Genomic DNA, 24,522 nt, shown 5'->3' on the forward strand with positions numbered 1-24,522 from the left:
GGTAGGCAGCCTGCCTACTCTCAGTTGACCCTTACCAAATTTCAAGTCACAATATTAGAAAGCTTCCTTTATAGCTGCACTGTCCTGCAGCTTGGATATTAACATACCTGATTTGTTAAAATAGTCACTAAAAAGCAGTGACATCTCACTGCCTTCTCTTCAGTGATGTAATCAGAAGCATAAATGTGTATTTTTAAACCTCCAAGGAACTCAGTAAATACTTTTTAGTTTAGTTTTTGAATAAAAATATCTGTATTATTTTTATTTTCCTGCCTTGAATTTTATGTCCCCTGCTACCACCCAAAAATAAACCCAGTTTATTACTGAAGTGTATATGTAATAAGTACCAGTTGTTGACACTTCTGCCTAGCACAACCAGCAGGAAGATCAGTGGGTTCCCTCAATCCAGATTCTGGCCCAGGTACCAAAGGCCTCGCCATTCCAGGTCACCCCATAGAAGTGGGGATGGTGAGACCAAGCCCAGCCAAAACCCTGCTGTTGGTTCCTGGCTCAAGCCCTAGTGCCCATAAAACTGCCCCTACTTAAAGTGGCATTGGTGGCAGCCCCTGGGACCCAGGCAGCCCACAGCCCTAGATACCTTACCCCCACAGTGGGGAAACCCCACCGCCACCATAATGGAATGATTCCAGTTCCAACTAAGAGGACACCCAGAGATACAATCTGTTATCTGCCAGTTTTTCCAACTGATCTGTACCCTACCTAGCACCCTCCTTTCTCCTTTCTTATAATTTATGATACCAAAACAATTAGACTCAGGAGGGCTGAAGCAACAGCCTTTTCCTTTTTTTTCTTTCTCCTCTACTAAGAGTTGAAAGGATCCATCCTTATTTGTTCAGAGGCAACAACTCTCTCCCCTAAATCAGGCCAGATGGTTCCTCCTTCTGGTTGTTTTTCTTTTCCACCCCAGTTTATTTTTTGTTTCTCTTTTACCCCCTATCTCTGAAGCAATTCTTGAATTGTCATGTGCTACCTGAGCCTTCAGCAAAAACAAAAACAGGCTTTCCTGTTAAAAAAGAAAGAAAAAAGCTGTTTTTAAATGGATCTTAAATGTTACCATTTTTTAGATTATGAAATATACAAGAGGTAAACTGTCATGTTTTCAACTTACTTTTAAATGGTTCAGATAAAGAAATACTGCAAAGCATACTCAACAGTTGAGTTGAAGGAGAGGATTTATAAGTTTTTTTGTATTAAAATGTTTGAAGAATACAGAAAGGATCACGATTGGGAGTAAGACTTCTCAATGTACATTTTATTATATCATTTTAAATACTGAAGTGTATGGATGGATTTTCTTTTTAAAAGTAAAGATTGATTTTAACATTAAATGGTTTTTAAAATACAAAATTGATATGTATGTTAAAAGTTGAAATGGTGGTTTAACTGTGGTTGTAATGTATATATTGAGTAAAATGGTTTAATCTCAGAAATAATAGCTATAGAGTGCCTGTTATGTGATGGGTGCTGTATTAGTGCTTTCTGTATCTCATTTAATAATGCAGGTGAAAAGATTACATATGCCAGGGGCCACCATGGTAGTTAAAATTGTGTGGAGGCAAAATTTGAGGTTTTGACTGAGGAGTGACAACCACTCATTTACTAAATAATTAAACATCTCTAATATGCAGGCATTGTGCTTAGAGCTGTAGGGAATACAGAAGTTAACAACATGTATTTGTTCACAAATTGCTGATACTCTAATAAGGGATTTATCAGAGACAATAACAATAACTAGTATTGAGCATTTACTCTGTGCCTGGCCCTGTCTGAATTATCTGCATTACTGTTATTTCATTTATGATTCTTTCATCTCTGTGAGATAGATATTACTAACCTTTTTACAGATGAAGAAACTTGAGGCTCATAGAAGTCATTTAATTTGTCCAAGGGTCTCACAGCTAGTGAGATTCAGCCTCAGATTGGTGATTCCAGAACCTGAGCTCTTAACCTTTGTATGCTGTATCCTTTATTATTGTACTTAAACAGAAAGCTAAGTGTGGTGAAAGAAGCAAGATGTTACGGGAATTTAGAAGGGAGTGGTTGTGTAAACAGTGTGCCTCTTTTCAGGTGTGAGATTTGTGAAAATGCTTACAATGTGATAGGCTAGATAAATGGAGCAGAATTTCAAGTTAAGCAGAATAAGAAACGGATGGCAGATGTGGCAAGAAATAGTATAGAGGAATTAGATGGGAGAGAGTTTTTAAAAAGAACTGCTAGGACACAATAAGTTGTTTTCCTTGGGGAAAGGAATTGGCAAAGAAGGGTAATGTGACAATTTATTTCTGTGTGATTGAGAAAATACCATTACTGAAAAGAGAAATAACAGACGAGGAGCTTTTTGAGTGGGAGATATGACTGTGAGTTCATTTTGTGGAATTTAATGCCTGGAAAAATCCAAGTGAAAGTGATCTCTTTAAAACCCCCACCAACATCACCACCACCACCCACACACACCACATATACCCTCACCAAGGTCCTGCCAGAGTTAATCCAGCCCTTTTTAAAGTGCCAAAGGAAATAGGCTCCTTCCGCCCATAAGCAGTAGGAGTATAAATTGACAGTCCGTGGAGATAAATTTCAAATTTGGATCAATTTCAAAGTGGATCAAAATTCAACTCCTGGAATTTTTTCTACAGATACAGCATATGTGAAATGGACTGTGTACACTGCTGTACATTGTAGCGTTATTGTCAGTTGCCAAAGATTGGAAACAACTTGCAAGTGTTTATGTAGGGGGGATTGGTTAAATGAGTTACAGTACATCCACACAGTGGAATACTATTCAGTTGTTTAAAATATTGAGGTAGCTTATCTAAATGCACAGTGATGATGAAATGAACTATATGACATATTAAATGAGAAAAGAAATACGCTTTCTGTATGCAGAATATTCTGGAAGAATAAACAAGCTTGGAAACCATTATTGTTTCTTGGGGAGGGAGACTGGGAGTCATGGTAGAAGGGAGACAGCTTTTAACTATACTTCTTTTGGTGTGGCTTTTGAACTTTGTGTCTTGCGTATATGCTATTCTCTATTAAAGAATTTAAAAAACTCTATAGTTGATCATTGATATGTAATTAAGATTGGATCAGTGGTTGATCTCCCTTCCCCTAGTTGTTTATTTTTAATATAATGATTTCTACTCCACATGTGGCTTGTAGGCCAGCAGCAAGAGTACCACCTGGGCTCTTGTTAGAGAAACAAAACCTCAGGTGCCATCCCAGACCTACTGAAATAGAATCTGCATTTTAATAAGATTCCCCAGGTGATCAAAAGGCACTTTCAAGTTTGATAAACACTATTTTAGATAGACACGTAAATTAAAAATTGTTTACTCACCCTCATCTTTACATCCAATATTCCCATCTCTATTTTTAAATTAATAGCATGAAATGATGCCACACACTTGTTCAGTACTACTTGTAAATTGAGGGCTTATCTAGAATACTGTACAAGTCAGTCAGTGCTTGGGTGCTTAACACTCAGTACTACTCAAAGCAGCATTTTCCAAAGTGTGTACTGAACCAGGAACATGTATTTTACATTGTACTAATATGTGTAAAAGGGTTCTCTGGTCAAATCAGTTTGGGAAACATTGGGTTGAATAAAAGTGAACAGTTTTCTTTATTGCAGGACTGTTCAGAGATTTGACCAAGGAATCCTTTTTTTTTCTAGGACTATCTCTCAGGTCTTTTGGTCGGTGGAACACACTTTGAGAAATTCCTGGTTTAGAGGAAAGCGCACCACTGGCTTTGGAATCCTTGGCAAGTTACCTAATTTCTCTGAATATTAATTTTCCTAACCTTAAACTGGGGATAATAATACTTGCCTTGGTGGTGGTGTGAGGAATAAATGAGAGGTATATAAAAACAGCTTAAAGCTTGGAACCTTGTAAGTGTTCAAGTGATAGTTGTTAATATTACATAGGTACTTGCTTCTTTTTCTTGCACATGTGCTTTTAGTTCATGTCACCCTTCCTTAATGTCTTTGCCAGAAGGTAAGGGAGGAGGTGGTCAAATAATTTCGATGAAATGTTTGGTTATATCAAAAAGGTTGTTCAAAATGAAACTAGTAGAATGTGGGAATCAGTAGCAAAATTAATTTATTTTGCTCTCTTCTCTGTTAGATGTGTATTGAGATGAGAATAAACTTCCCAAGTTATAACAACTGAATTTTTATTCATTAAAAACAAACCAACAATGAAAGATATTAAACTTTCATCTTGACAACCATGAGATGTTATGTGGTATGTTATCAGACTGTTTTATTTTTCCCTTTTTTCCAGTCAATAAATTGATTGCACAAGAAGGACCTTCCTTTCTGCAAATGCGAATAAAACATTTGTTGAAATCTAACTGCATCCCCCAGGCTACTGCTTTGTCAAAATTATGTGCAGAATCTAAAGAAATTTCAAATGTGTCATCTTTTCAGCAAGCCTATATCACATGCTTATGTTCCATTCTCCCTAATGAAGATGCTATTCAGGAGGTGAGTAAAGCAAATAACTGCTGTTGTCATTCACATTTACTATGAATTTAATAGGTTTTGATAAATGTTGCATGACGGGATGAAAACCAAGACTTATTTTTTTTCAGGCTACTGGAAAGTGCCATTTTAATTGTGTATTTTAAACTATTCAACTGATTGAATATAAAGTTATGTCTTGTAGGTAGATTTGAAAGTAGGTAATTAAAGAATATGCAGATGGGGTGTTAATGTGTTTGGGTGATGGTTTGCTTTGAAATCTTTAAGTGTGGAAGTTGTTTTTTTTTCTTAAAGTAATAATTTCTCTATGGGAAATGTAGAAATTATTAATATGGGTGCCAGGGGATAAACTTTGGCTTAAGTCATTTTACACATTTAACTTTGTAAGGAGAGAAATGTGGGACTTTAGAACCATGAATCCATTTTGAACGATCATTAGGTGGACAAACTGGATACCATGGAAAATTATGCGTTTTTTTTTTTTAACTATTTCATCAGATTGCATCCTTTTTTTTTTTCTTTCTTTTTACTTGAATCATTGTTTTCTTTAGAAAAGTTGGAATTCATTCTTATTTTTGATATATAGAGAAAAATGAAGAATTCCTAGGCTGTGTTCCATCATCTACTTTAATTCTCTTACCTGCCTTTCAGACCTGACATACAGATTCTCATTTTACCTCTGCACTGAACGTTTTTATTAAATGTAGGAATCCCAAGAATGGTTCTGTGCTGTAGTAATTCTTAAACTTTAATGACAATTTCAATCATAAGTATCCTATTCTACAAATGGAATTGTCCAGTCTTTCCACCTCACTCCTTTTCATATACAGAATCCATCAGGACCAATAATCTATTGATACTGTTACTTTTTACTCTCCCTCATTCTCATGTACTCACTTCCCTCCTTACTTTGTTTTACATAGTGACTGTTACTATCACTCTCTTGTATACACCCTTAATTCCTCTGCTGGTCCCTCCTTTAATTGTACTTATGTGACTAACCAGTATCCTGATTATCCCTAAATCTCCACCTACTCTCTATCTTTACCTGCACCAGCAGGGCCAAACTTGGGTGGAGAAAAACCTGCTAGTTGACTCCACTTTAAATCAGTTACACTGTATTTCTTTAGTCTATTCACTGTCGCACTCTATGATAGATTGTTATTTCATACTTTTTCCTTTCTCTTCAAACTTATACTGTAATACCTCTGCACCATCTCTCTTTTCATTGATGGACTTTCTAACTTTTCTCTGAGGAAATTGAGGCAGTTGGAAGAGAATTTCCATAAGCTCCTTCTGTGACATCTGTTGACCTACCTGTATCTTTGCGTATATGCCCTCTCTGCTGTTACTAAGGATAAACTGTCCTTGCTCTAGCTAAGGCCAGTCCCCTTGACTTCTGTATCAGACTCCATCTCCTCTTGCCCCCTCAAGGATAATGCTACAGCAGTTCTTTTCTGTATTGCATTATCAATTTCCCCTCTGCTGTAACCATCCCATCAGCATTTATGCTGTTTTTTCTTCCATCTTTAAAAAAGATATCTTTAGATTCCACTTCCCACTCCAGCTACCACCCCATTTCTCTCTTGGCCTTTCAGTATCGTTTCTTGAATGAATTGTCTGAATTTACTGTTCTACATTTTTCTGTTGAACACATTTCTAATATGGCATTCACCCCTGCCAGTCCACCACACCACTAAATTCCATGATGATTTCTTAGTTTTCATCTTACTAAATCTGACTTCTTAACTTTTGTCTTTTCAACTTTTAACAGTTTTCTTCCCACTTGACTTCTTGGGTATCTTACTTTCTTGGTTTTCTGTCTACCTGACTGGTTGGTCTTTCTCATTTTTACCTTGCTATTTCTCCTCTTGTCTCTGATGAGTAAATGTTGCTAGAACTCTGTCCTTGCGTGTCCTCTTTTGTATCTACACTTACTCCTTTGGTGATCTCTCATCTAAACTCGTGGCTTTAAATACCAACTATGGTTTGAATCCTCTCTTCTGAGCTCCAAACTCATATATCCAGCTGCCTGATCACTCTCTTTACTTTTATGACTAATAGCATCTCAAACTTAACACATTCATAATTGATATTCAGACCTTTGTTTTTATGAGCTTTCTTCTGAATAAAGTCCGTTGCCTTCCAACTATATTCTCAGTGTTAGAGGTAAGGGGGCAATGAATAATCACCTATTTTTCAAGTCCTTACTATGTGTTAAGCGCTATGCTAAATGCTTTATATATATTGTCACATTTAATCCTTACAACATCTCATAGGTAGCTCTGATTTATTGGTGAGGAAACTGGGACTCAGATTAAGGAATATGTTCATGGTTACAAAACTTGCAGAGTTTAAGCTGAAATTCAAACCTGAGTTTGGCATACTACCCCTAATATTAAAGATATAAGATAATAAATGTTATCCTAGGTGGCATATATCCAAAGGTTTATATTTTGAATGCTGTCTTAGTCATTGGGGATACAAAAATGAATCCGGAAACCTCTGAACTGCTTTTACTTCTGCCCTCTACATATTTTTTCTTTCCAAAAGTAGCCAGAATAATCTCTTTAAAATTTAAGTCAGGCCGTGTCACTCCCTTCATCAGAACCTTTCAATAGCTTTCCATCTTCCTCAGAATAAATCCAGAAGTCTTTATTCTATGTGCCATGGCCCCTGGCTACTTCTCTAACCATCTCCGACCCGTATCTTGTGCAACTTAACGCTCACTGCTCTCCAGTCACCTTGTCTTTGCTGTTTTTTGAACAAGCCAAACATATTCCTGCTTTAGAGCTTTTTACTTGTTATTCCCTCTGCATGGAATGCCCTTCCATGAGATAGTTTGTATGGCTCATTCCCTTAAATCATTCACAGTGCTTCTCAGTATTGCCATGTCAGAGAGGCTTGCTTCAGTCTCATCTAAAATAGTACCATATTGCCCTACTCTGTCCTACTTTTCTTCAGTAAACATCTGCTGTCATTATTTGGAGTATATACAAACCCATCTAAAATGGCCCCTCTCGCTCTCTGTCTCCTTACCTACCAGTTTTTCTTTAGAGTACATATTACCACTTCACTAGACATTATTCTTTATTTCCTCCCACTAGATTGAAAACTTTATAAGGACAGGGACAAAGCTTTATTCATCCTTATGTCCCTATATTCTAGAAGAACACTTAGTAACGTAGGCACTCACAAGGGACTAACTAAAAACCAGTATGTTTGTTCATTTGCAGTGCTGGGAAGGATAAGGAGATGGGAGACTACTCACCTCTAACAGCAGTTGTAATATTTTGTGTTTGGTAAACTTAATCAGAGTTAAGATGTATAGTAGTGGTTACTTTCAGCACCTGATTTATGCCAAAACAATTCAGAAGAAGCAAAAATGCTAGATCTTGGATTGATTCCCTTTCATCCTTTTAACAATAACAACCTTTCCTTTCATTTCTCAGCCTTTGTTTATTTAAGACTTACTTCATTTCTAAAACATTGTATTAGGCATAGGCAATGTTGTATGGCCTAGTTTGGTTGGCAGAAACAGTTATAGAAAGATAACTGCTGAGCTATCTGATACCGGCCCTGAATTTAGTGGAAGTGTAGAGATACAGAATGTCTTTGTATATTGGCATATAAGGCTCTATAAAAACTGATCCTTGAGTTGAACCTTGAGATAATGGTGGGGTTTAGATAGGAAGAAAGAATGGTTTTAGGATAACAGATTGTAGTAGTAAAGGCACAGAAATGAATGTGTACTTTGTGGGGATGCACTAGAGAACACCTTCCCTGGGGCAGAGAGTGGGTACTGAGGTCTTGTGAGAAGTAAGACCTGTTGGGTGAGGAGAAGGAGGGCTTTGGAAACTCCAGTGCATTAGAGCTTAATGTGATATGGTAGAAATTAGGGAAGTTTTGAAGGTAGATTGTAAAATGACTGAAACTGTCTCAGAAAGCTTATAAAAAGAGTATTTGTTAGGTTTAGGAAAAGAGATTGGAGTTACCAAGAGAAAAAAGGACAGTTCTTGCTGATAGGACAGAAATGGAGGATAAGGTGCAGAGATGCCTTGGAGACTGTAAAGCCTGGGAGACTGTAAGAATAGTAATGCTGTGCTGCTGAGTAGAATGGCATAGGAGGGTTGGAGAACAGGGAGGATATGGGAAGATAATCAGCTCTGTTTTGTACATGATCTTTCCTGGTTTATTAACAAGGCCAAGAAAACAGGATTTCTTTCTGAAGTTATGCAGTTAATTCCTTTCAACAAATTTGTTGAGTTTGCAAGCAACTGGGTTATAGGAAGTGTGATTTCTCTACAAGGGTTGGCAAACTATAGCCTGTAGACCAAATCTCCTCAATTATCTGTTTTTTGTAAATAAAGTTTTACTGAACATAGTCACACCTATTTATTTATTGACTGTTGTTCTGCTCTACAGTGGCAGAGTTGAGTGGCTCTAACAGAGACCACCTGACCCTCAAAACTGAGAATATTTTCTATTTGGCTGTGCAAAAATATTTAGCATACAACATAAAATTATTTTAAAAGGAACAGTGGTGCCATCATAATTATCTCTTACTTTCATTAGGGATGCTTTCGTTTGCAAGTGACAACAGAATTAAAGAGAATTTTAACATTTGCTTTGGAAAAGTACCAGTGAATCACTAGATGCTCATTAATTGGAGTTTTAAATCAGCATATGTTCTAAGGTAGCAAAGTTATACAGGCATTTGCTATCTACATCAGCTGAGTTCAGGGGAAGAGTCAAATTAACTTGAGCAACAGCTGGGAATGAAAGTATTTGTGTGTTGGCACCTGTGGGTATCACAGTAATGGGTGTGTAATGGGAAACCTCTGCTGGGGGACATTTAGCCAGACACATGCAATTAAGAATAATTGGAAAGCCAAAATTAGGAACCCCAGATTCAGAACTCAGTGGAATCCTTGAGTTCTGGGTTGTAAAATTTATTTAGAATTGAATGAGATGATATTAGTATTAATTTTGCATATGAAAGAATTTTAATGAAAGTTAACAGACTTGGCTGTAGCCTACTGTCCCAAGTGGATGTTTCCTATATTGTTTTCATTATTGAGAAAGGAAATCTTTGCAGAGATCAAGTTTTCCACATACAATTTGAAGAATAATGATGTTTTAAAATGAGGCACTTCTGTTATTATGAAGAACCAAGAAATCTGTTAACCAGAGTTCTTGGCACAGTTAAGTTTTCAATCTTGATCCCTGAATGAATTACATCTTCATTGTCTAATGTAATTAATAATATCTGATGTAGATACAGTAGAAGAGGCTTATTTTCTTGATGGGGAAAGCAAAAGACAAACAGGACCCAATTTACTCACCAGACTTATACTGTTGGGAATTAAAACAGTCGCTAGGTATAAATGATAAACAGAGCACATACATTTAAACAGGACCCACTGGGAATTCGTTTGGGAATAGAATGAAAAGTAAACAAGAGAACAGAAATTCCAGGTGTAGCTTAAATAATACTCAAAATTAAGATGGATCCTGAACAAGGGACAATAACAAAGTGCATAATTAAATTTAAAATTAAAATCTGAACAATTTTACTTTATTTTTATGATCATATGGGTAATGAAATGTACAGTCAAAAAATATGCTAAAGGTAGAAAGGCTGTATGAAGAAATGAGGATTTGCCTATTTAAATATTTTGTCTCTTAAAGCAGAGTTCTTTCAAGTAGCTTTGAACAGACATTGTCCCAGGACTTTGTATCTTGAATTCACTTCTAGTCTTGCTTTCATGGGATATGTGTGGGTATATGGTGGATGCATGATTACACTGGAGCGGTCATGAGAGTTAGAATCTAAAGAAATTTCAAATGTGTCATCTTTTCAGCAAGCCTATATCAGGAGGAGATTTCAAGAAATCACAATATTTAAGGCTTCTATCAGATATAAATATTCATAGGATTTAATAAGAAGCATCAATGATCATTTATTTCTCTTAAGAAACATATAGGTGGCCACTTCATAGCATAGTACTAGTCTCTGACATTAACTGTAGTTTAATAAAAGAACCCTGATTTTAGAAGCACAGCGTTTTTTCCAGGTGGTGTATCTAACAGGGATAATTTTCCCAAAAGTGGACCAATAATCTTGTGAAATGTAGGCTTGCCAGTTGTAACTCCCACCTTTCTCCTACTCAAGAATGCAAGAGGAATCTTACATTAACCTGGTTCCTTTCTGGGGAAGAAAAAAAAAAAAACACTTGCCAAGTTCAATTTTTAAAATATATTATTAGAAACAAATTATTTGTATTATACCTCAGAAATGATCAGGAAAATACCAAGTTGAAAACCACTATTCCAGAGAAAGGTAAATGACAAAGTATTTCAATAATGGCACTGGCCAGAATACTGCTTTACCTTGGAAGCCTAAGATAAAAGTAACTTGGGCAAATACACTGCCTCTACTCACCTTCTTATGCCAGTTGGCATTAGTGTTTAATTGGCTGACTTTTATGAAAACCTTCTAATTGTATCTGTTCTTATTCCCACAGTTCATTGTCTTCAATGACCATTCTCTTTTTTTTGTTGTTTATTTTTAAAATATAGATATTTTGAGACAATTTTAGATTTACACACTATTAAAAGAAATAATACAGACATGCCTTATAGTCATTTAACATATATTCACTGAGGACACAAAGATGAACAAGACACAAGGGAGAGGAACAGCAAACAACATCATACAATGTGAAACTTACAATGAGAGGTCTGAACTGGAAATTAAGAGTTTCAAATTGTCAGCAGTTGAAACCAGAGAGTGGGTGAAACAAAACTTTTTCAGAACTCTGGAAATTAAGTAATGGTATACCACAATCCAAGGAGGTTTTTTCAAGAAAAACGGGTGAATCTCAGTAAGAACAGTGAGTGTGGTGTCATTTAACTTGCCCTACTTCCCATCTCATTCTCCCCAACTTTATTTTCTTGAATGGTTGGCTATCTATTTTCAAAAGGCATTTGCTATGTTTTACCGAGGATTTCTGAGTACTTTGCCACAGGAGAATCTTCAGGCAATATTCTTGTCAAGTGCAACTCTTTATTTTTGTTCCTTATTCAGTACTAGGGCTTGCAGGAAGGTATGTGGACATTATACATGAAGTTCATAGGGTATGGTGGTAGGTTTTCATCATTGCCACCACCCCAGTTCCCAGCACTGGCCACTTCAGACCTTTATCTTAAAAGTTTTGATACTGGTAAGTTCAAATATCACTGATAGTGCTTATGCTTGATTTATATTTTTGTATCACTAAGTTCATCAGATTTTTGTTATAAAGTAGATTTTGATAAGGGAAAGGTCTGAGGAACTGGTTAGGATTTGGAAGAGGCTTAAGGTAAGAACATAGCGTGGACTGGATGATTCTGAATAATCTTAGATAATAAACTTAAATGCTTCTAAGTTCTTGCTGGTTCCCCTCATGGTCCATTCATTTCAGTTAAGTAAATGTTTATTGACTACTCTTAGAAATAAAACAATCTAAGAAACTCTTAGAAAAAAAACTTTTTTTTTTATCTTCAGAGAGTACACAGTTGTGAAAAACCAAAGGTGTACAGTTTCCTTTCTATTCAGACATAATGTATTGTCATTTCTACTGTTAAAAATATCTCAAAAAGCATGAGTAGTTAAGAGTATTGACTTTAGAATCAGACTGTCAGCGGTAGATCCCGGAACTCTTACTACCTATATAACCATCGTCAAGATTCTTAACCTCTCTGTGCCTCATGGTTTTTTTTTTTTGGCATTTTCTTCTTTTGTCTTCTTTTTTTTTTTTTTTGGTATTATTAATATACAATTACATGAGCAACATTATGGATACCCCCCATTATCAAGTCTCCACCACATACTGCATTACAGTCACTGTCCATCAGCATAGTAAGATGCTGTAGAATCACTACTTGTCTTCTCTGTGTTGTACTGCCTTCCCCATGTCCCCCCCTACATTATGTGTGCTAATCATAATGCCCTTTTTCCCCCCCTTATCCCTCTCTTCCCCACCCATCCTCCCCAGTGCCTTTCCCTTTCATAACTGTTAGTCCATTCTTGGGTTCTGTGAGTCTGCTGCTGTTTTGTTCCTTCAGTTTTTCTTGGTTCTCATACTCCACATATGAGTGAAATCATTTGGTACTTGTCTTTCTATGCCTGGCTTATTTCACTGAGCATAATACCCTCTAGCTCCATCCTTGTTGTTGCAAATGGTAGGATTTGTTTTCTTCTTATGGCTGAATAATATTTCATTGTGTATATGTACCACATCTTTATCCGTTCATCTACTGATGGACACTTAGGTTGCTTCCATTTCTTGGCTATTGTAAATAGTGCTGTGATAAACATAGGGGTGCATCTGTCTTTTTCAAACTGGGCCGCTGTATTCTTAGGGTAAATTCCTAGAAGTGGAATTCCTGGGTCAAATGGTATTTCTATTTTGAGCTTTTAGAGGAACCTCCATACTACTATCCACAATGGTGCAACTAGTTTACATTCCCACCAGCAGTGTAGGAGGGTTTCCCTTTCTCCACATCCTCGCCAACATTTGTTGTTGTTTGTCTTTTGGATGGTGGTGATCCTTACTGGTGTGAGGTGATATCTCATTGTGGTTTTAATTTGCATTTCTCTGATGACTAGCGATGTGGAGCATCTCTGCATGTACCTGTTGGCCATCTGACTTTCTTCTTTGGAGAACTGTCTGTTCAACTCCTCTGACCATTTTTTAATTGGATTATTTGCTTTTTGTTTGTTGAGGTGCATGAGCTCTATATATTTTGGATGTCAGCCCTTTATCAGATCTGTCATTTATGAATATATTCTCCCATACTGTAGGATGCCTTTTTGTTATATTGATGGTGTCCTTTGCTGTACAGAAGCTTTTCAGTTTGATGTAGTCCCACTTGTTCATTTTTGCTTTTGTTTCCCTTGCCCGGGGAGATATGTTCTTAAAGAAGTTGCTCATGTTCTTGTCCAAGAGATTTTTGCCTATGTTTTTTTCTAAGAGTTTTATGGTTTCATGACTCACATTCAGGTCTTTGATCCATTTTGAGTTTACTTTTGTGTATTGGGTTAGACAATTATCCAGTTTCGTTCTCTTACATGTAGCTGTACAGTTTTGCCAACACCAGCTGTTGAAGAGGCTGTCATTTCCCCCATTGTATATCCATGGCTCCTCTATTGTATATTAATTGACCATATATGTTTGGGTTAATATCTGGACTCTCTGTTCCACTGGTCTATGGGTCTGTTCTTGTGCCACTACCAAATTGTCTTGATTACTGTGGCTTTGTAAGTAGAGCTTGAAGTTGGGAAGCGAGATCCCCCCTGCTTTATTCTTCCTTCTCAGGATTGCTTTGGCTATTTGGGGTCTTTTATGGTTCCATATGAACTTCAGAACTATTTGTTCCAGTTTGTTGAAGAATGCTGTCGGTGATTTGATAGGGATTGCATTGAATCTATAGATTGCTTTAGGCAGGATGGCCATTTTGACGATATTATTCTTCCTAGCCAAGAGCATGGGGTGAGTTTCCATTTGTTAGTGTCCTCTTTACTTTCTCTTGAGTGTCTTGTAGTTTTCAGGGTAGAGGTCCTTCACTTCCTTGGTTAGGTTTATTCCTAGGTATTTTATTCTTTTTGATGCAATTGTGAATGAATTGTTTTCCTGATTTCTCTTTCTGCTAGTTCATTGTGTGTATAGGAATGCAACAGATTTCTGTTTATTAATTTTGTATCCTGCAATTTTGCTGAATCTAGATATTAGTTCTAATAGTTTTGGAGTGGAGTCTTTAGGGTTTTTTATGTACAATATCATGTCATCTGCAAACAGGAACGGTTTAACTTCTTCCTTACCAATCTGGATGCCTTTTATTTCTTTGTTTTGTCTGATTGCTATGGCTAAGACCTCCAGTACTCTGTTGAATAAAAGTGGGGAGAGTGGGCATCCTTGTCTTGTTCCCGATCTTAGGGGAAAATCTTTTAGCTTCTTGCTGTTAAGTATGATGTTGGCTGTGGGTTTGTCATATTTGGCCTTTATTATGTCGAGGTACTTGCCCTCTATACCCATTTTGTTGAGAGTTTTTATCATGAATGGCTGTTGAATTTTGTCAAATGCTTTTTCAGCATCTATGGAGATGATCATGTGGTTTTTGTCCTTCTTTTTGTTGATGCGGTGGATGATGTTGATGGATTTTCGAATGTTGTACCATCGTTACATCCCTGGGATGAATCCCTTTTGATCATGGTATATGATCCTCTTGATATATTTTTAAATTTGGTTTGCTAATTCTGCCTTATGTTTTGTAATCCATAAAAGGAGTAGTATGCTGCCTGTGTTGTAGGGTTGTTGTGAAGGTGTAATAATTTAGTTTGTGTAAAGTTGTAGAGCAGTGCTTGGCATATAGCTATGCTGCATAAGAGAAATACTGTCATCGTCATCATTACTTTTCCACTGCCTTTATTTCTTTACATCTCCTTATTGCTCTGCCTCTACAGTCTGCATACCCTTTCCTGTCTGTATTGTGGGCTAATGAAAACTCAAGTCACAACAGAACATTAGGGTAATAGAAAGAGTTTACAACCTATTTGCAGTAGTCATCTGTTGAATCCCTGCTGTGCAGTTAGTATGGATATAGACAAAATACTGGAATAAAACTTCTTGTTAACATTGGTTATTGAGTTTTAAGATCTAAAGATAGTTTTTATTTTCTATATTTTTAAAATTTTCCACTATAAAAGTTTTTATAATTAGAAATTAAATAGAAGTAAATCAAACTAAAAACAAAAATGATTTCAAGTCATCCTTTTACCACACAACAGCAAAATCCTCTGATTACCCCTTAAAATTCAGAAGGATAAAGAAAAGGAAAAAAACCCCTCAAAGCATATATCCCAAGTCCTCCAGTCCCCCACTATCATTTTATTAGTCTGTATGTTACCTTTATAGAAATCAGGAAAAAGTACCATGCTCTACTATGCCCCCTTCACAAAATTGCCTTTCAAAGGTCTCCATTCTGAGAGGAAAAAGCCCAGTGGTAATCAGAGCTTGGCAGGGTGACTGATTTCAGCCCTGGCAAACCTCCTTAACCGGTTGTCTTTATGTAGTGTGAAACTGCACAACTCTATGACATGGCTTTAATCAGTGTGCAACTGAGCTCTCTCCTAAGTCTCTCATCTTATTTAATTAAACCTTTCCTTCACTGAGTGCCAGCTAAGTGGTAAATATCATTTTTTAATTTAAATTAAGGTATCACTGATATACAATCTTATAAAGGTTTCACATGAAAAACCTTGTGGTTACTACATTCACCCATATCAAGTCCCCCCCAACACCCCATTGCAGTCACTGTCCATCAGCGTAGTAAGATGTTATAGAGTCATTACTTGTCTTCTCCGTGCTATGCTGCCTTCCCTGTGACCTACCTATATTGTGTGTGCTAATTATAATGCCCGTTAATCCCCTTCTCTCTCCTTCCCCAACCCTTTGGTAACCACTAGTCCCTTCTTGGGGTCTGTGTCGGCTGCTGTTCTGTTCCTTCAGTTTTGCTTTGTTGTTAAACTCCACAAATGAGTGAAATCATAGTAAATATCATTTTTTAAAATTAAAGTGTCATTGATATATACTCTTATGAAAGTTTCACATGAAAAACATTGTGGTTACTACATTCACCCATATCAAGTCCCCCCCAACACCCCATTGCAGTCACTGTCCATCAGTGTAGTAAGGTGACCCCCCGACACACACACCATGTGTGCCAATCATAATACCCCTCAATTCCCTTTTCCCTCCCTCCCCACCCACCCTTCCCCACCCCTCCCCTTTGGTAACTGCTATCCCTTCTTGGAGTCTGTGAGTTTGCTGCTGTTTTGTTCCTTTAGTTTTGCTTCATTGTTATACTCTACAAATGATGGAAATCATTTGGTACGTAAATACCATTCTTAACAGTTACATCAGGTAATCTTTTTCTTCCTCATATGCCATAATTATTCTCACATTTATTAGTTTGCTCATTCTGTCATTTTTTGGGAGGCCATCCCCCATTTAGATGCTCTTGTTCCCCCAAGAACTGTTTTCCTTGAAGCCGCCTTTGCTTACTCCAGTACACATTATTCTTCCGGTCTTCAGTCTGTCCCACTTACTTACCCTATTCTTTTGTAGCCATTAAGTTACTTACCTTGTTATCTTTCATTCCAACAAATATTTACTGATGTTCCCCCCTGTGCCTGGTAATGTTGTAGGCACTGAAGATATTACAGTAGTGAATGAAACAAACTTTTGCCCTTAAAGAACATAAATTCTAGAAGGGGAAGATGGATAGTAAGCAGACTTAATTACTTGATGCATGTGTCTTACTTGTCTTACTAGCTATAGAATGTAAACCCCAGGGATAAGGAATTATATTTAAGAACAGAAAATTTATTTCAGTACCTATCCAGATATTTCCTAGATACTCACTGAAATTCTCAAAAACTTGTCAGTGACTTTCATTTTAATTTGCTTCAGCTGAAAAGTATTTTGTGGCGTATATTTGGGCTTTAGACTGGTCTTAAACTATTGCAAAAGGTTGGAGTGTAACCATATTTATATTATTAATGAAGTGTTAAAATTGTGTCATTTTGATTTGCCTGGATCTATTTGTTTACTTTTTTTTCTTTATCATAGCTCTTTTTTACTTTGTATTCAAGAAAATACAGGAATTTGGGGCAAAATACTGAGGTTCCCTTTCAACTAAAAATGTTGGGTGGTTATTTGTCATGCAAAGATTCTGAAGCAGGCACTAATGGGCGAAAGTATGAAATAAGATGTGATACAGGCTTTTGAGGGTCAGGATCTATATGGAGGGGCTGACTGAAGAAACTCTGGCTTCAGATTATTTGTAAAAGCCGTCAGTTTTTTAAAATTAGTTAAATGAAAGTGGGAAATAAATGTAGAAGGATAACCCTGTGTGGTTAGCCTAGATAAGTGAGGATGAGGCAAATGAGTTCTTGAATTGGAAGGTTATACAAAAAACCACCATAAACTAGTCATGCTTTTCAATAGAAACCTTGATGGAAATAAAACTGAAGCTAATGGATAATAAAAATGTGTGTAAGGTACCTTTTATGTTAGGTGTTAGGGACCTTTTTAGTGAGAAACTTCATTATCAGGCACATAGCTGTGTTCTAAAATGTCAGATAAACAATACTAAGCATGAACTAAAAATGTCAGTATTAAAGTTGACTAGAAAATCTATAACATTTGGAGAAAGTTTAGGTTAAGTTTTACGGTTTGGCAAGGTGACTGATTTCAACCTGCACAGACTTCCCTAGCGGGTTGTCTTTATGAGTGTGAAACTGTACAACTCATTGACATGGCCTTAGTCAGGTAGGTAGAGATTAGGCCCGTACAGGAGCATAGTTACTGGCATTCCCCAGGGCAGATTCAGAAGGCATGGAGATGCTGGAAGAATAGAGGTGTGTCCCCTCCCAGAATGCCCCAGGTTTGATGCTCACACTGCCACTGTGCTGCCCTGAGCTGTATCGAAGTAATTTGTTTCTTCTCCTCCTGACCACGCTCACTCTTTACCATTTGGGTAATGTGTTTTCTTCCCTTCTGGAATAATTTTCTTATTTCATTTTACCCTTCCCCATGGCTTATTCCTGTTTAACTCTCACCCTAGTTGTGATTTCAACCAGGAAGTTGTTCTTGATCCCCTAAATTCAGGTTAGATTTTTTTTTGTTATCGAAGGTATTTGAAAAATACTCTATGTATGTCCCATTGTAGCATTAACATACATTGTAGTGCTTCCTTCAGCAGCACATGCACTAAAATTGGAACAATACAGAGAAGATAAGCATGGCCCCTGCACAAGGATGACATGCAAATTTGTGAAGCATTCCTTATTTTTAGAATATAACCAGTGACTCTAACATCTTCCTGTGTTGACAGATAGTAACTGCACTAGTAGGGGTGAGGATTTAATAATATGGCTAACTGTTGAACCACTGTGTTGTGTACTTGAAACCAATATTAGATTGTGTATCAACTATACTTAAGTAAAAAGGAATGTCCAGTCACATTACACATTTGAAACTAATATGTTATATGTCAGTTATACCTCAATAAAAAATATACTTCAAAAAAAAAAGAAAACATACATTGTAATTGTTAGTAATTGCCTGCTTCCTCAGTTATTATCTGTGACTAGACTGTCAGTTCCAGGAGAGCAAAAAAATCAGGTTGGTTTTTTTACTAAATATCAGTACTTAGCACAGTACAGGTATATATAGTAAATAGCACTGTTTTGACAAGACAAATACATTCTAACATGGCTCTTTTCCTTCTTAAGGGATTTTGGTCACAGAGGATTTTGGATCTCATTTATAAGATTGTGTTCTTGTCCTCAGGAGTTCATAGTCTAGTTTGGAGAGCCAAAGTAGAAGCCCATTAAAAAAAGTAGAATGATAAAAGGTAAAGGCCATTATGTGAAACTAGTTCAAAAGCTGAGCCAAAGTAAAATAAAAAATAGTCCAACTAAAAATGCTGGCAAGATCTTGTGAATTCAGAGCAGGTAAGATATCATTAGATGCTAGAGTAGTCTATGAAGGAAGACTTGATAATGAAAAAAGAATTTTGATTGGATGTTCAAGGTAAGAATTGGCTGTGCAGGCGAGAGGAGGAGGAACTGTTTGGACCTGTTATACACTAACAATGTGCACTATAGAGTATTTGTAATAAATGGAAATAATGCAACTATATGCCTTATAAACTATTAATTCAGATTTTTCATGTCATTTCCTCCTCTCCCATCATTTTAAGTTAGTGAATTTTTACTTGAAATGTGTATTTCTAATTTACTTCACTTTTGTCCCTTTTTTCTTAATATTTTGGTTCCAAAAGATGAAAGCCTATTTATCTCTCTGAAATGTGTCCTTTTAAAATTTGAGGACTTCCCTGTAGGAAAAAAAATGACAGGAGATTAGTTTTCCATTTTGTTGACTGTTACTTTTGATTATTTGCCACAGTTGACTTGAGACAAGAAATAGTCTCTTCTTAGGCTTATTTTTTATTTGTGAAGTAGAAATAATTCTGCCTGCCCTGCCAATCTTGCAGATTGATCTTGCTGATAAAATGAGATAATATAACAAAAGTTAATTGAAAAGGATAAAAAGTGTTCTAGAAATGCAAGTTATATGTTTTTTCCATTCTAATTTATGTTTGGTATAGAGAGTTTCTTGTGCTATTTTTCAGCATGGAGGTGTTATATTGCTGTTACCTTGCAAAACTGTATTTTAGAATTCTTGGTTTTAGATAGCTTTAATGAGGCATGGATGGTTTGCTCTGGATCCCATAGAATTCTCCTTTTGGTGCTTCAGTCATTGCAATTTTAAGTGGCCTTGTGGTGGGCATTTCCTTTCTGGATGACCCTTCTGATTCATTCAGCTATGGATGAGGACATGGGGGTTTAGGGCATCAATCAAATTCCATCTTAATAATGTATGATAAGGTTTTGTTTTTGTTGTGTTATTTCCTTGAAAGCTGGGTTTAACTTTAATTATGTTTTGGGCTTTAACTACTTAACTTGGTCTCCCAGTACTTATTAGATATAAATTTACATCGAGTGATCTTTCACCTGAGAGTGATCTTTTGAAATGCTATCTAATATTCTGAAGTTTCACTTTCTTTTTTGTTTTCCTCTTTTAAAAATTTGCGTATTTTATGAGAACAATTTTTAACAGCACTTTTAAAGTGCTCCCTATTTGCCAATCCCTTTTAAAACATGTATTTTTTGAAGACTTAACTGTAACTTTATTAGGCACACATAATTACTTCTTAAAAAATTGATACATAATTGACATATAACATATTAGCTTCAGGTGTACACCATAATATTTAATATTTGTATATTCTGTGAGATGATGACCACAGTAAGTCTGCTTAACATCTGTCACCATACAGTTACAAATTTTTTTTCTTGTAATGAGAACTTTTAAGATTTACTCTCTTAGCAGCTTTCAGATATGCAATATGGTATTACTAACTATAGTCGCCTTGCTGTTCTGAAACAGTATTATGATAAAGGAGGCAAGAATGTACAATGGGAAAAAGACATAAATGGTGTGGGAAAAACTGGACAGCTACCTGCAAAAGAATGAAACTGGATCACTATCTTACACCAGACACACACAAAAAAACTCAAAATGGATTAAAGACCTAAATATAAGACCTGAAGCCATAAAACTACTAGAAGAAAACATAGGCACTAAACTCTTGAACACCAACATGAGAAATTTTTTTCTGGACATGTCTCCCCAAGCAAAGGAAGCAAAAACAAAAACAACAGTTGGGACTATATCAAACTAAAAAGCTTCTTTACAGCAAAGGAAACCATCAACAAAACAAAAAGACATTTTTATGGGAGAATGTATTTGCAAAACAATATATCTGATAAGGGGCTAATACCCAAAATATATAAAGAATTCATTCAACTCTATACCAAAAATAATGATGATAATCTGATTTAAAAAATGGGTGGAGGACCTGAATAGGTATTTTTCCAAAGAAGACAAACAGATGGCCAACAGACACATGAAAAGATGCTCATCATCAGGGAGATGCAAATCAAAACTACAATGAGATTATCACCACTGCACCAGTCAGAATGGCTACCATCCAAAAGATATAGGAAATAACAAGTGTTGGCAAGGATGTGGAGAAAAGAAAACCCTCATACACTGCTAATGGGATTGGTGCAGCCACTATGGCAAGCATTATGAAGGTTTCTCAAAAAACTAAAAATAGAAATACCATATGACTCAACAATTCCACTTCTGAGAATCTACCCAAAGAAAACAAAATCATTAAATCAAAAAGATACATGGATCCCTTTTTATTATTTAACAAATAATGTTTATTAAAGCATTATTTACACTAGCCAAGATATGGAAGCAATTGAAGTGTGTCCATTAATAGGTGAATGATAAACAAGATTGGTACATATATAGAATGGAATATTGTTCAGCCATAAAAAAGAAATCTACCATTTGCAGCAGTATGGATGAATCTAGAAGGTATTATACCAAGTGAAATAAGTCAGAAAGAGAGGAATGCCATATGGTTTCACGTATATGTGGAATCTGAAAAATAAACAAATAGCGAGGAGGGTGGGCAAAATAGATGAAGGGAATAAAGAGTTACAAACTTCAAACTATAAAATATTTAGTCATAGGGGTATACATATAGCATAGGGAATACAGCTTGTAATGCACTATCTTTGTATGGTAACGGTAACTATACGGTGAGCATTTAATAATATATGTAGTTGATGAATCACTGAGTTTTTCATCTGAAATTAATATTGTGAATAAACCATATTTCAAATAAAAATGATTTTTGAAAAGTTCAACCAAAAACAACACCTTGTTATTAATTCTTAAAATAATTCTATGAGAGAGCTTCTGTTTTTTTCCATTTTACAGATGAAGAAAGCAAGGCATGAATTACTGAGAAGTTACGTGACTTATCCAGGGTCACACATCTATTAATAAACAGCTAGGAAGAGAATATACACAATCTTATCTTAGAATAACTGCTTTTAACAACTACATTGTACTGTTTGTTGTGTCATCACATTGTCTTTGAAAAGATTAGAAAACACAGAATTGAATAAGGTTCATTTTGTAAACATTAGCCTTTTACCCTGATTAAACTTGATTCATTTTTTCCATTCATCAGCACCTATTTACTAAACGTTTTCTATGTTCCAGACACTGCTTTGCAGTAAGTGCTGTTTTGAACAGGATGTATATAGCCCCTGACCTCATGGATTTTATATTCTAGCAGAGGACACAAATGCTAATAATAAGTTCAACTAATGAATGAATTTGCAGTTGTGATAAATGCTACAAAGGAGGAATTTGAGAGTAGTTTTTGATGGGTATTGATAACATGGTCTTAGAAGTTAGTGAAGGATTCTATGAGAATATGGCATTTGAACTAAGCTTTGAAAGACTTTCTGTTTCTGCCTGAGGGTATAACTAAAAGTGGAGACTTAGAACCACCTATTAGAACTGCATAGCACCTGGAAGAGATAAACTTAACTCTGTATATATCTCATTGGCTTGATACACCTCATTGGTCCTGAAATTATTATTGTTTTTTATATGTGCTACCCAGTGCAATTGACCTTTATAAGGGTGACACAATCATGAAATAGACTGTTCTTCATATTCTATTAAGACAGGGAAGTTATAAAATAGAGAGTGAGGAAGGATCTCCAGAAGTCTTATTCTCCTGTTTTACCAGTATACAAAAAGAGCCCCAGAAAATTCTGATTTGCCCAGAGGTGGTCGTGGTTGGCTTTTTTTTTTAAGTTTCTTATAAATAGTGTAAATGAAAAAGATGTATTTCTAAGGTACTTTGGTTATTTGAAAAAGTCACTTATTGAAAAGAGTTTTTTCCTTAATTATATGAGAAAATGTTATGTTAATACAGCATTCGTATTTAAAGCCGTTTTGCAACTAGCCTCCTTCAGCCTTACTGGCAGTAAGGGTAAGCCTTGTGTTTTTCTCTCTGTAACTAGAGTGACTTGAATAAAATTGAAAAAGAAAAAAACAGGAAAAAAAAAGATGGTACTTTAGAAGTTTATAACCAGAAACTATTCTGCATAATTTGACTCTATATGATAGCAGTATTCATGAGAAATGTCTTTTTTTTTTTAACTGTACAAAAATGTTACCTGTGTTTGGAATGTGGTGGAACTTCCTTAGAGCATCTGTTCTATGTTTAATATTTACTTATAAGAAATATGCATCCCAGAAGACCCAGCCATTAGTTAATAGAAGAAAATTACATCCCTCTAATTCTTGACTTACCAATTATCAAAGAAAACATTATAAAGAAGCTTCATATTGTGTAACAGAGTTTACAGGAAAGCCATTTTCTTTTTGACTGAGTCATCTCATTTTTGATAGATTGCAAAGGTCGACTGCAAGGAAGTACTAGACATCATATGTAATCTGGAATCCGAGGGTCAGGATAACACGGCATTTGTTCTTTGTACAACTTACCTTACCCAGCAGCTCCAAACTGCAAGTGTATATTGTTCTTGGTAAGTATATTTAGTTTTTATTCCCTTTGTTAGTACATAGTATAGCATTAGGGTTTATATAAAACATGGGTTTGTTTCAAATTTAAAGTCTATGCAAGTTAAATAATGACATGTGAATTAAATCCTTTCAAGCCAATGCATTAAATTAAAAATATTATTGGTTTAATTTTTCTAGAAAACTCCAAAATAGAGGGTAAAAAGTTTGATCTCCTCTTGATCATCCTGTAGAGGGTTGTCTGTTAACACCAATATATATGTCTTCTTTAAAGATAAAATTACAGCAATATGAAACAAATTGGTCTTAGATTGTTTTCCTTTATATTTATTTTACCTCCTGGTAGTCACTTTCCCCCACTTACTTGGAAACCCACCAATTATCTAGATTTCTAGGTCAAACTTGCACTAGAGAAGAAATCCATTTGAATAGTAATCTCCTTTGCAACTGCATTATTCTGTAGCAGAATTGCATTATTTTGGTTTTTACTCAATTTATATCTTGTTTGCCTACAAAGTACTTAGTTGCTAAAAAGTAGAAACTGTGTAACCCATGGTTCTTTTCAGTTCTAACTATTGAATCTCTTTAGGCCAAAGGGACAAACCTGATAAATAGGAAACCTCTAAAATGTAAGATTCTGTCTATAAGTATCAGATTAATGGTATGCATAATACTATAGGAGATTAGAGAAAGGTGCTCATTGAACACCAGTGTTTAAGAAAGCTCTGAGGAAGAAGGTAATATTTGAGCTTTAATTCAAAGAATGGGTTGGGTTTGCATAATCTGGATAAGAGGAGACTGGAATTTAGAACCTAACCTAAGGATAGCTTGAAGTTGTAAATCAGCATTCTGTTTTATGGAAAACCTAGTAAAACTGTTCATATACTTTAGCCTTCATTGATCTCCCTCTGTAGCATC

The 24,522-nt window shown here is 35.8% G+C and overlaps 1 protein-coding gene and 1 non-coding gene across 2 annotated transcripts in view; both read left to right on the forward strand.

Moving 5' to 3' along the window:
* The window catches only part of RLF (RLF zinc finger), a 74,977-nt gene that overhangs the window by 36,425 nt on the left and 14,030 nt on the right, over positions 1–24,522 (forward strand). The window contains exons 5-6 of the mRNA XM_036876493.2: positions 4,308–4,510; positions 23,473–23,609. Coding sequence (XP_036732388.1) covers positions 4,308–4,510; positions 23,473–23,609 — 340 coding nt within the window. The remainder of the gene's footprint in view (positions 1–4,307; positions 4,511–23,472; positions 23,610–24,522) is intronic.
* LOC118907720 (U6 spliceosomal RNA) lies at positions 18,301–18,407 on the forward strand. The gene has a single exon (XR_005022927.2). It is a non-coding gene; the product is annotated as a U6 spliceosomal RNA (small nuclear RNA).

This window comes from Manis pentadactyla, chromosome 4 (assembly GCF_030020395.1).
Source record: "Manis pentadactyla isolate mManPen7 chromosome 4, mManPen7.hap1, whole genome shotgun sequence".
Lineage (NCBI taxonomy): Eukaryota > Metazoa > Chordata > Mammalia > Pholidota > Manidae > Manis > Manis pentadactyla.